This window comes from Humulus lupulus, chromosome 4, assembly GCF_963169125.1.
Source record: "Humulus lupulus chromosome 4, drHumLupu1.1, whole genome shotgun sequence".
NCBI classification, from domain to species: domain Eukaryota; kingdom Viridiplantae; phylum Streptophyta; class Magnoliopsida; order Rosales; family Cannabaceae; genus Humulus; species Humulus lupulus.
Window position 1 is genome coordinate 180,309,187 of NC_084796.1, and position 12,868 is coordinate 180,322,054.

Sequence of the window (12,868 nt, forward strand, 5' to 3'; positions counted from 1 at the left end):
TGAGTCTTGGCTCACGGGTGCTATGTGGTGCAGGTAAGGGGAAAGGGAAGCTGGAGCAGCCATGAGTTTGAGAGCTTCAGTGGCGACGTGTACATATGCGGCTGCTCGATCACGACGACCAGGATGCCTTAGAGGAACTAGGGTAAAACCCTATTTTTTTCCCTTAGGTCGGCTGTTTGTAACTTTTTGAGTTGTAATTACCCTTTTGGAATTGTAAACTACTATGTAAATGTTTATTATGGGATCCCGTGTACAAACTTAACATTTTAATGAAATAACTATTCCTTTTCATCCGAAAATTTTAACCCTAAACCAGTAATCACGTTTAGTTACACGTTATGGCCAATGACTCAATTGGCAAGCCTAGCACTATTTAAAATACACAGTGTATTGGTTTTGTCTAACCAAAGCGTTACAAGTGTCATGAGCATTCATGTGCGAGATCCTTTTGAACTAGCTTGATTTGCTAGAGTTGACCAACCCACACATGTAGATTGACGAGTATCCTCTCTTCTTGCTTTACTAGAGGCCCTCCTAGGTTTTCTGGGATTGACCATTGTAAAGTAGTCCTTAGAGGCAAGCCAATGGATTCTTGTGGGGAGTTCCTCCCTATGGCTCGAGCAGGTTCTAATGTTTGATACCTTGCATAACCTCTTAGTGAAGCTAGCGAAAAAAAATAAGTACAACTTTTGTCCCAAGTTTTACTTGGATTGGTGCAGTAGCGACTTCTTGGGTTCGAAGACATCTTTTGACATTGCTTTTAATGAGCACGACAAGTGGAAAAACCTTGTGGTATCCATTGATATCTTGAGATCGTGGAATGACGAGAAGTTGTCTCTTCACATTTTCTCATTCTCTAGGTTGATTATGAACCATTGGTTTTAAAAGTGGTGTTTAGGTGATGTATTTGAAGGATGGAGTAAATGTGTGTGTAGTTATATATATATATATATATATATATATATATATTTGAAGATAAGAGCCGTATCCATTCAATAGAGAACAAATGACTAAGCTTAATACAACTATCCAATAAGCCAAAATGATAAATCACTATCCTAAAAGGCAATTAAGTTATAATAAAAGCCGATAAATCGACATACAATGACAAACATGCAAAAAACCATGATTGTCTACACAAACCATACTATCCAAGATTGTAAACAATGAAACAAATCTAGGATACTTACTACCAATCCCACACAAAGTTACAACCCAAAAGTAAATGATAGAAAACAAAGATAACAAAGTTAGAATCAATATCAACAAACATACAGTGGAGGAGAAGGCTTCCCAAAGACACAGAAGAACAAAATATGAAGACGTCGCACTGTCATCCAATCCTCTACTGCCACTCCCCATTACTCGGCCAAAGGAGCCCCGCTGCACGTCCTCATGAGCATCGCTAGAGAGAAGAAAACCACAAAGAGAAAGAGACCATCAGACTTCCCCTCACCAAATCTGCCTTGTCAACACCAAAATTTCGTAAACATCCACCAAATCTAATACCTCAGTAAAAAGGGGAGCCTAATCCCCAAGCTCCCAAACAAAGGCTGGCTGGCACGCCGAGACGTGCTGGTGTTATAGCTTTCCTTTTTTTTTTCTTCCACATAGCCTCTCTCCCTTGTTTCTCTCTAAAAGCACACTTCAAGACACGTGTAAAGAATCTATTGGGAGTGCTCTTAGTCCTCTTACTATATTTAATATGATGATAACAGTGCAGCCTGCTCAACTTGCCAATTTTACTTCTAAAAAAAACAATTTCACTAAAAACGAATTGAAACTATTTGTATCATCTGTCTGAAGAATTATATATATATATATATATAAATATATATATAAAAACTTTACATGGTAAAATTGAGCATCTAACGAGACTTTACAAAAATATTTCATCTGCCTTCATCTATAGAAGAAACAGACATAGAGTTTCTAGAACACTCCTCAACAATAATGCTGCCACTAGCAGAAGCCTTTGTGCCACCAGTGTATCCACTACTGGGGTTTGTATTTGTAAAAGCTGAAGTAGAGGCAGTCGTCGTCCATCGTCCTACACGACCCTGGATTCCAGGTTTCGTTGGTCTGGGCAAAGTAAATGAGTCACTTGAGAGCATGAGATGAACAGCGTTCATGTCAGGCCTCTCAACAACAGCTGCTTGACAACACAACAATCCCAGTTGAATGCACATTGCAGCCTCATCGCGATTGCACTTGGTGAGGTTCGGGTCAAGAATGTCTAGTGCTTTTCCTCCTTGATATAGCATCCATGTCTGCGGAAGAGACAAAAAAAGTGTAATGCATACCACTTTAGCAACCAGGAACCTCAGTGCTCCAACAATGTGTTCTTGGAACAAAATTCTCTATAATTTTAAAATGAAAGACTGCATACATTGGCTAGGGACAATGCAGGGATGGTCAAATATTGTTAGAAGTAATACAGATTTCATAAACATCGAGACATACCTAACACAGTGGAAATCAAAATTGGATTCTTCAACGTGATTCAAAACAGTTATTTCTATCATTAATCTTGAATCTTGAAAAAAAAAATGTTAGTGCTTTTACAAGTAGGCATGCCATGATCAATCAAACAGACTGAGAACAAGCCTGATAATAAGGTCAATATATTGAGCGAACATTGATAATTTAATGAAGTAACTCACATTTTGTCCAAAAAACTCAAAGCAGTAACTTACATAATTCAGGAGGTCTGACTTTTCTCCAGGAAGATGCGTATCATGATTCTTTCTACCACTTACAATCTCTAGTACCAAGATCCCGTAACTGAACACATCTGTCTTCACAGATAAAAATCCACGCATTGCATATTCGGGAGCCATGTAACCACTGAAAGGAAAAATTACAATAAAATTTAGTGAAATAAACTATTTGTGTTCTTGGTCGACAGTACCAGCTAATGTAACAGAAGAAAGTCAGACTAGTAGTACATAACATTACAGTTTTAATGTAAAACAAAACAAAAAGATGCGAGCTCAAGAAACTACTTACCGAGTACCAGAAATCCTAAATGTATTTATATGGGTGTCCTCGCCAGGAAAGAGTCTAGCCAAGCCAAAATCTGAGATTTTTGGATTGAGTTTTTCATCCAATAATATGTTGCTAGCTTTAATGTCCCTATGGATGATCCTTTCTGGAGCCTCTTCATGCAGGTAGAGAAGACCTCTAGCCACACCCATAACTATCCGAAATCGTGTTGTCCAATCCAAAGATGCAGACTTCTTTTTATCTGTTAATATTTTCACTTCACCTATTAGTATTATCCACCTTACTGAAGCACATATGCAAAATCCTACATGAAATTCTTTAGCAGCATTACTACTACTAGCATACATATATCCCAAATGTTAAGCATCTTACCAAAAAGAAAATAATCCAAACTTTTGTTTGGCAAATACTCGTAAACGAGCATCTTCTCTGGTCCTTCCACACAACAACCCAGCAGTGTCACCAAGTTTTTGTGCTGAAGTCTCAGTAACAATTTCACCTCATTTGTAAATTCTCTCACTCCCTGTCTTGAAGTCAGTGATAGCTTTTTCACAGCTATTTCTTGTCCATTCGACATCAGTCCCTGAACAAAGTTGGCATTTTGAGGAAGCATACAAGGTGAAGAATCATCTAAATTGTTTAATTGCATCAGAAAAAAGCATTTCTTATACAAGTAAAGATGCTCAAGAAGAGAGCTCATCCCAAGAGACATGTCAAATGGTATTAACCATCTGCACAAGTACACAATATAATAGGCTTTTGAAAAACACAAGAAAACTAAGACCAGAGCTTTTCTTTCTTATGTTACTCTATATTGGAATGATTTTCATATAGTAATGTAATTTTTTAATACCAATTTAGAGGAAGTTATAAATAAGAATAAACTCCACATTATAATAAAAGTTATAATATTTTTAAGTCCTACAATAAGAAAATTAGCTCTACCTAGTAATAATAATCTATAAATTATAAAATATACTAGTTATATTATCTTAAAAGTTTAAAATAAAATAAAATATTTATCTCTAATTATTTTAAACAATGATTTATTATTTAAAATTACTATCAATTCTTTAAATTTTGGAGTAGATAATAACTCGTCAAACATGCACTTTCTTATTGAGGTCAAATTTTTAGTTGCATCTCTATTTAGTTATAATATCTTCGTAGTAATAAAATTAATTTGGTCATATTAAAGTTTTACCATATATATAAATAGGGTGTTTCTATGGTAGGGTGTTTTTGGTCTGTGAATAGTTTTTGGCGCAATTTTTTTTATGACCATGTGCATTATATTATAATTATTTAGAGCATCCTACAAATTTTCGAAAAATTCTGAATAATTTACTGCGCTGAAAACAAGGTTCAAACATATTATTTTCCACCGGCATAAAAAAAAATTAGTCATGTATGCAACTTCCTGTTTAAACCTTGATTTCGTCATTGTAAATTATTCGAAATTTTATAAAAAAAATGTAAAGGTTGTTTTAAATAACTACAATACACATTGTCATAAAAAAAATTTCGCCACGGGCTGAAACACAATAGGATCCACCAGTGCAACTCTTTCTCATTCTGATAGGCCCCCGTTGACTTACGTTTACGCTAGGAGGCATAGGAGGTCATACGTGGGAGGGAGTGTAGGGAATCCTATTCACTAATTCTGTTATGAGGGCTGTAATTGGGTAGCACGTAGGTGCAGGGGAAATACTATAGACTACATATAAATAATTGTTTGATTGAATTTGTATGGGTCTGGTAATTTTGTAAGAACTATTGTAAGGAGAGTCCAGGCTCTCTGCTTCCTGGTTATTACGTAAAATTTGATGAGAAATTCTGCAGATATTTGGGTTGTTTTCTCTGTGTTACTGTTCTAGATTCATTGTTCGATAGACTAGGGTCTATCAATTGGTATCAGAGCCGTCGACGATGGGGCCTAAGAAGGATACGGTGGTGGAGCTAATTGATGAACGCGTGGGTGCGGAGGTCTCTGATCTTCGCCTGGATGTGGTCAAATTGAATGATGGGCTTACGAAGTTACAGCAGGAGCTTCATTCTTCAATCGAACAGTCGGTAGCCAAACACATGGAGTTTATGACTGCCCAGCTGGCCCAGATGTTGAACACGCAGTCACGGAGCCCGTCGGAACCAGTTGCCGCAAGCGCCGATCGCCAACGCCGTGCAGTCGAAGGTCACGCCTCTTCGATTGGCGAACCCAGTTCAGTCGAACCACCACCAGCTGCTCAGCACTCTCCCGGGCAACCACGGCCGACTATGACCCATTCGATTCCTATGGGTCCGCATATTCCACCGATTCAGCTGGGTTCGTTCTCTTCGAATCCGACAACTGGCCAAGATTTTCGTCCGCCGCGGATGGAAATTCCAGTGTTTAACGGCGATAATCCGGACGGATGGATCTACCGTGTGGAACGGTATTTTCTGATTTCGAAGATGACGGAGGCGTTGATGTTGGAAACGGCCATCGTGGGCCTTGATGGAGACGCTTTATCTTGGTTCCAGTGGGAGAACCAACGGAGGCCCATTACGTCTTGGGCGATGCTGAAACAACTGTTACTTCTTCGATTCCGGGAGGTTCCAGTTGGATCGCTCTATGAAGAATTCCTCTCTGTTACTCAAACTGGCAACGTGAAGGACTATCAAGTCCGTTGGGAGGTGCTAGCATCTCGGGTTCCAGATGTACCAGACCACATCCTTGAAGGATCATTTGTGAAGGGACTCAAAGAGGAAGTGAAAGCAGCGTTGCATATACTTCAACCCAGGGGCTTGGCCCAGGTGATGGAAACTGCCCAACGGATTGAGGAGGGCCATTTCTTGCTTCAATCGACCCCGAGCAACATACCAGTTTTCTCCAAGGCCAGTTTGAGCCCAATTATTCCCACGCGACCCCTATCCAACTCTTATGTGACTCGACCAGCTCCTCCTGCACCTTCGATGAAATCTGAGACGTCGTCCACTGTATCGATGGGAACCACGGCTTCCACATCCATCAGTCCTCGTCCTGCCAGTTCGTCCACCTATCGTCGCTTGTCTGAAACTGAATATCAAGAAAAAAAGGCACGGGGGCTGTGCTTTAAATGCGACAAGAAGTTTCATCCGGGTCATGATTGTCAACAAAAACTTCTCCAAATTGAGCTTATACCTGACTGTGAGGAATTGGGCCAGATTGCAGACACACCTCCGTTATTGCCGGACTCGGGAGACACGGCGGTTTCCGATGAAACCTTGGCCACGCTGTCTTTGAACTCCATTATTGGCATTACTTCCGCGCACACAATGAAATTAGCAGGTCAGATTGGACAACAGCGGGTCACAGTTCTGATTGACAGCGGCGCAACCCATAATTTTGTGTCCACCGAGGTCGTTCGGGCAGCGGGTCTTTCGATTACAGCAACAACCTGTTATGGGGTCTTGTTAGGGACTGGCGGCAAGGTGCGAACGGAGGGCATTTGTGCGCAAGTTGCGCTTGATTTGGGGGCTATTAGAGTGGTGACCGATTTTTTGCCGTTGGATCTTGGGGAAGCCGATGTCATATTGGGTATAAAGTGGCTTGAAACTCTCGGAAATATGCAAGTAAATTGGAGATCCATGGTGATGAAGTTTCAGGTGGCTGGTTCTTGGGTTACCCTCCAAGGGGACCCGAGCCTTTGTAAGTCGCCCATTTCGTTGAAAGCGATGGTTCTCGCTGTGGAAAAGGGAGCCGAGGGATACTGGGTTCAACTAGGTACTTTATCCACTGATTCAGCCGCCGTTACACCTCCAGTACACCCATCTGTGGCGCCATTATTGGAGCAATTTCAGGATGTATTTGAGATGCCTGGGGGTCTGCCACCTATCCGAGCGAAGGAGCATTCCATAATTTTAAAACCTGGAACGGGACCCATTTCGGTGAGGCCGTATCGATATGCTCACGTCCAAAAGACAGCGATCGAACAGATGGTGCGCGATATGTTTCAGACCGGTATTATTCAGCCAAGTAAGAGCCCTTTTTCAAGCCCAGTTTTGCTAGTGAAAAAGAAAGATGGGAGTTGGCGTTTTTGTGTGGATTATCGCGCCTTGAACCGCGAAACAGTGGCGGATAAATTCCCTATTCCGGTCATTGATGAACTCTTGGATGAACTTCATGGCGCTAAGATCTTTTCAAAGCTCGATTTAAAATTTGGGTACCATCAAATACGAATGGCTGATTGTGATGTTCAGAAAACTGCCTTTCGCATGCATGAAGGGCACTACGAATTTCTGGTTATGCCATTCGGCCTTACTAATGCACCCGCAACGTTTCAGGCTCTTATGAATGATGTTTTCCAGGATTTCTTACGCCAATTTGTGCTGGTTTTTTTTTTATGGTATTCTTGTTTATAGTTCATCTTTGGAGACACATTTAACTCACTTGGGACTGGTTTTGCAGCGTTTACGGGATCATAAACTGTATGCCAATCACAAGAAATGTGTTTTTGGGCAGCCGCAGGTAGAATATCTAGGCCATGTTATTACAGAAAAGGGGGTCGCTGCCGATCAATCTAAGGTGGAAGCTATGCAGAGTTGGCCGACTCCACGCACAATCAAGGAGCTACGAGGGTTCTTGGGTCTCACAGGTTACTATCGGAAGTTTGTACGCAACTATGGTAGTATTGCCCGCCCACTCACCGATCAACTCAAGAAGGACTCTTTTCTTTGGTCTTCCGAAGCTCAAGAGGGGTTTGATAAGTTGAAGGAAGCTATGTGTTCAACTCCGGTATTGGCGCTGCCTGATTTCACAGCCCCTTTCACAGTGGAGGCTGATGCGTCTAGCATGGGTTTGGGGGCTGTCTTGATGCAAGCGGGTCGCCCAATAGCTTATTTCAGCTGTGTTTTTATCACCTCGGGCTCGCTTGAAATCTATCTATGAACGGGAGTTAATGGCCATTGTTTTAGCCATTCAAAAATGGCGGCATTATTTGTTGGGCCGAAGGTTTACTGTGCGGACTGATCAACGTAGTTTAAAGTACCTCCTCGAGCAGCGACTAGTGGCCATGGACCATCAAAAATGGCTCACAAAAATTATGGGTTACAATTTTGATATTCAATACAAACCAGGTGGGGAAAATCGCGCAGCAGATGCTTTATCTCGGCTGGATCCAGCCGCTTCTTTCGCTGCCATTACAGTTCCCAGCATTGTGTCCATTCCTGACTTGCAGAACCATGTTTCCACCGACCCAGCACTTTCCAAAATCATTCGCGAGTTGACTACAGGCGCTGATTATGGGGGGTATTCCTTGAATCATGGCTGTCTCAAGTTTAGAGGGCGTCTCGTGCTTCCCTCCTCTTCTCCATTTATTACTTTACTTTTGCAGGAGTATCATGGCAGTTCCGTTGGTGGCCACTCCGGGGTTTTTAAAACTTTTCAACGCCTCGCTGCGGAATTTTATTGGCGTGGCATGCGACGCGATGTGGAAAAATATGTGGCTGAATGTGCAGTTTGTCAACAAAATAAATATTTGGCACAGTCTCCAGCGGGTTTATTACAGCCCTTGCCTGTCCCGGACCAAATTTGGGAGGATATCTCCATGGATTTCATTGAAGGTCTTCCTCTATCCAAGGGCTTTGATTCGATTTTGGTGGTTGTTGATCGGTTGTCGAAATACAGCCATTTTATTCCTCTTAAGCACCCGTTTTCAGCTTTGACAGTGGCTGAGATTTTTGTTCGCGACATTGTGAAACTTCATGGCATACCCTGCTTTATTGTGTCGGATAGGGACAAGATTTTCATCAGTTTGTTTTGGAAAGAATTGTTTCGGCTTCAAGGCACCTCTTTACAGCATAGCACGGCCTATCATCCACAGTCCGATGGCCAAACGGAAGTGGTAAATCGCTGCCTTGAGACCTATTTACGCTGTTTTGTTAGTACCAAACCCAGCCAATGGGTCAAATGGGTGCCATGGTCTGAATATTGGTACAATACATCCTATCACACTTCTATTGGAATGACTCCTTTCCGTGCTGTCTATAACCGCGACCCCCCTCCATTGCTGCGTTTTGAGCCCACCAACACCAGAGTTTCTGCAGTAGACCAGGAACTGCGATCCCGTGATGAGGTCCTTCAATTATTGAAGCAGAATTTGCTTCGCGCACAACAGAAAATGAAGGCCCAGGCTGACCGGAAACGTCGCGATGTTCACTTTCAGGTGGGGGACATGGTTTATGTGAAGCTCCGCCCCTACCGGCAGCGTTCTCTCGCTAAGAGACCGAATGAAAAACTGTCTCCTCGATTTTTTGGCCCTTTTTCAGTCTTGGCAAAAATAGGCAACGCCGCGTACCGTCTTCAGTTGCCAGCCCACTCCTCTATTCACCCGGTGTTCCACGTTTCTTGCTTACGAGCAGCACTCGGTCAGCACCAGCAGGCTTCCTGCCTTCCTCCAGGCCTTACTGCGGACCTTGAGTGGCTTCTAGAACCCGAATCTGTGCTAGCGATTCGCCCTGGCTCCTACAAGACGAGCCCGCAGGCCCTTATCAAATGGCAGCACCTGCCCGAATTCGAAGCCACCTGGGAAGATTTCGACGTGATCCAGCAGCAATTTCCTCACTTTCACCTGGAGGACAAGGTGAAACATCAGGCCGGCGGTATTGATAGGCCCCCGTTGACTTACGTTTACGCTAGGAGGTATAGGAGACCATACGTGGGAGGGAGTGTAGGGAATCCTATTCATTAATTCTGTTATGAGGGCTGTAATTGGGTAGCACGTAGGTGCAGGGGAAATACTATAGACTACATATAAATAATTGTTTGATTGAATTTGTATGGGTCTGGTAATTTTGTAAGAACTATTGTAAGGAGAGTCCAGGCTCTCTGCTTCCTGGTTATTACGTAAAATTTGATGAGAAATTCTGCAGATATTTGGGTTGTTTTCTCTGTGTTACTGTTCTAGATTCATTGTTCGATAGACTAGGGTCTATCACATTCTCCTACCATAGAATTTTTCAATATAGAAATATATATTTAGAATTTCATTCATGTTGGTGAATCCTACGGCTATCTTACATTCTCAATATCAAAAGAGGATATTCCAAATTTACTTATCATGAAAATTGAGGTGGTTCTCGGTGAATTTAAATCATAACCAACTATCTCGATAGAAATAATTTTTAGATGCATTTATTTATTTTGATCTGAACATAATTTAAGGCACAAATCAACATGCAAACCAGAGAATCACAACTGTTCAACATTAAGAGGAGAAAAGATTCTTAATTAAGTTTAAATATAGAGGTCATTCATAACTTGGCTCATTTTTTCAATAAGAAGATTGTAGTTGATTGTAGTTGAAAAAAGGTTCATAAATGTATATCAAGTGTTCAACATGGTTAGATTTTTCAGCTCTGTGTTATATTTAGTGCATTGAATTTTAGCAGAAAAATGTTAGAAGTTGACAAAGATCTTTCAAAAATTGGCCACTATAGTGAAATAAAAATTCAAAACCCTACTCTTGTACATGTAAGCTAATTTTAAAGAATGTTATTATTTGGCATCTTAAAGTATCTGTCACCACATGAGCTGACACCTTATAGTTGGTTAGTCATACCTCGTAATACTTATTAATTAAATTTAAATATGTGAGAAACGATATTGAATTACACCAATAATGAAATGAAAACTCATTGTCGCGTAAGACAATTTTAAAACATAGAATGCGGCCACTAAAACATATCTACATTTTTATAACAAATGTAATAAGAACAGGTCAGTCTACATATAATAAGATGCCGCCGTACCAACATGACCACACCACGACACGTTGAACAAAACAACTGGATCCGAATTTTAATAATAATGCCTCCTTAAAAATTCAAAATCAAATTCAACAATGTTGTTTGCAAAATATATAAGTTTTTTTTATCCCTGTTGATGAAAATCATTTCAGCAATTCCAACAAACAAGAAGGGTAATTCTGTCACTTCAGTCACCTTACCCAACCGGACCGGCTAACCAAACCTTATACCCAAAGAAAATTAAGCGCAAGAGAATAAAGATAATTGTTTCCAAAGTTAGCCCTAAATGAAGCACAGAATAACTATTAAGTACCTTGTAAACCGGGCCGAAGCCTCCGTGGCCGAGTTTATTTAACTCGGAAAAGAAATTGGTAGCGATTTGGAGAGTATTGAGTTCAAAGAAGAGATCAAATGATTCAAGAACGTCATCGCCGTCGTCAGGGGCGGTCGAGCCAGCGGTCCCGCCCGGTTTTATGGACTCCAAGCAGGAGCGAAAAGCGGAGAAAAACCCCATAAAAGCATCAAACCCAGGCTTAACTAGATCATACTCCTCTGTACCCAGCACAAAGTAAACGCGGATATTGACCAATTAATTTCGAATCCACAAATTATTAAATGAAAAAAAAATGGAGAAATTGAAAGAATGAATTTATAGCTCTTAATTCTTCTCTTCTTTCTTCACTCACCAATCATGAGCAAAAATTCGAAGAGAGAGACGTAGATGTACATAGGCTTTTTATTTTTCAAGATCAATATATATTTTCAGGGTTAGTTGGATTTTTATGTCTTAAAAACTGCTTATAATTTTAATTGATTGGCGTAAGTCTTGGTTTGAATTTTATTTTAATATGATTTGTTGGGAAGTGTCTTGTCTTTTCTTCTATTTACATTTTTGTACGCGTATTTTATTTTGTCTGTTATTTATTTATTTAGGGGTATTTGAGGATAAATACTCAATGTTTTATTATGTTAAATATCTAATTTTTTATTTGTAGGACAAAAATATTAAATGTTGTACTTAATTTTTTTTAAAGTTGTTAAAACATTACTTTTATTAGAATTTCATGTGTTGGAACTATTAAGCATATTAACTAAATAAATAGTTGTCATTCTGTAATCGATTCATTTCATATTTACTTTTTTTTTTAAATATTTTAAATTAGAAAAATAAATTGAAAAGATATTTTAAATTAATACAAATTTAAAAAATACATATTTTGATAACAAAAATATATAAATTACAAAGTGATACATATCTAGTGAGTCAACACTTAACAGCTCCAGCAGAAAAGATATTGAAAAAAATAATATTTTAAAAACTTTAGGTATTTTTGCCATAAAGAAAAATAATTAAGTACTTATCTTTAACATATATTAATTATTAAGTATTTTTACCGTAAAAATAAAAAAACTAAATATTTAATTATACCAAATATAAAACATTTGGTATTTATGCAGCAAATTCCCCACTTATTTATTTTGCTCACTTTGTCCGTTATTTTTATATTTGTATGTTTTTTTAATTCTTTGGCAAGAAGCGAGGGAAGAAAGGATAGTAATAAAGCCATTAAGTTGTTATAATTTTAACTTTGAAACGTGTTATACCCACAAAGAACAACATCATTTCTAAAAAACAACTCCTGCTACACAAGTCAATGAATCCCATCAACTATGTTGCTAAGATTTTGCTACGTATGTATCTTTGATTTTGGTCAAATCAAATTGGCAAGAACCGAAAGCTAAAGCCACATACCAAATGTTGAATTGCAAACTTTGTTTAAATCAATAGTCAATCACAATATTTGTCAACCAAAAAAAATACTCAAATCAAAATATAATTTTTTTTATTAAAATAGCAAGTCGTAGTCTTTTGGCCTGACTCTCAAAATTATTTATAGCGGTCTAATTAAACATCTCAATGCACATAGCCACAAAGAATCCAAATTTGGTTATAACATAATATTAGGATTATATTTATTGTTTTATCATATTAGGATCCTTTGTTAGTTATGTTTGTTTTGTATTTGTTTAGGTTAAGTTAGATTTCGGTTTTAGATTGTTATATCTATTAGGGTTAGTTTTTCCTTCTTTTCTTATT

The 12,868-nt window shown here is 39.3% G+C and overlaps 1 protein-coding gene across 2 annotated transcripts; it reads right to left on the minus strand.

Moving 5' to 3' along the window:
* Positions 1-980: 980 nt before the first annotated feature.
* On the minus strand, positions 981-11,605 carry LOC133831004 (cysteine-rich receptor-like protein kinase 10). 2 transcript variants are annotated; one of them, XR_009892344.1, is made up of 7 exons: positions 11,457-11,605; positions 11,084-11,322; positions 3,379-3,589; positions 3,010-3,247; positions 2,697-2,847; positions 1,510-2,270; positions 981-1,405 (listed from the first exon to the last, which is right to left on the minus strand). XR_009892344.1 is itself a non-coding variant. In XM_062261162.1 (6 exons), exons 1-6 carry the CDS (start codon positions 11,497-11,499, stop codon positions 1,893-1,895), a joined length of 1,260 nt encoding a protein of 419 aa, XP_062117146.1. In that variant the 5' UTR covers positions 11,500-11,605; the 3' UTR covers positions 981-1,892. The 2 variants fall into 2 exon arrangements, 1 of the variants encoding a protein (XP_062117146.1); XM_062261162.1 differs by having other exon boundaries at positions 981-2,270.
* Between the last annotated feature and the right edge of the window lie 1,263 nt (positions 11,606-12,868).

What these genes read in the sequence shown, in the direction of transcription:
- LOC133831004 (XM_062261162.1), bottom strand. Translation starts at nt 11,499, where the DNA reads ATGTACATCTACGTCTCTCTCTTCGAATTTTTGCTCATGATTG. An exon ending in CGAATTTTTGCTCATGATTG is followed by an intron (nt 11,323 to 11,456) that starts GTGAGTGAAGAA and finishes TGCTGGGTACAG; the next exon opens with AGGAGTATGATCTAGTTAAG. An exon ending in TTTAGGATTTCTGGTACTCG is followed by an intron (nt 2,848 to 3,009) that starts GTAAGTAGTTTC and finishes TTTTCCTTTCAG; the next exon opens with TGGTTACATGGCTCCCGAAT.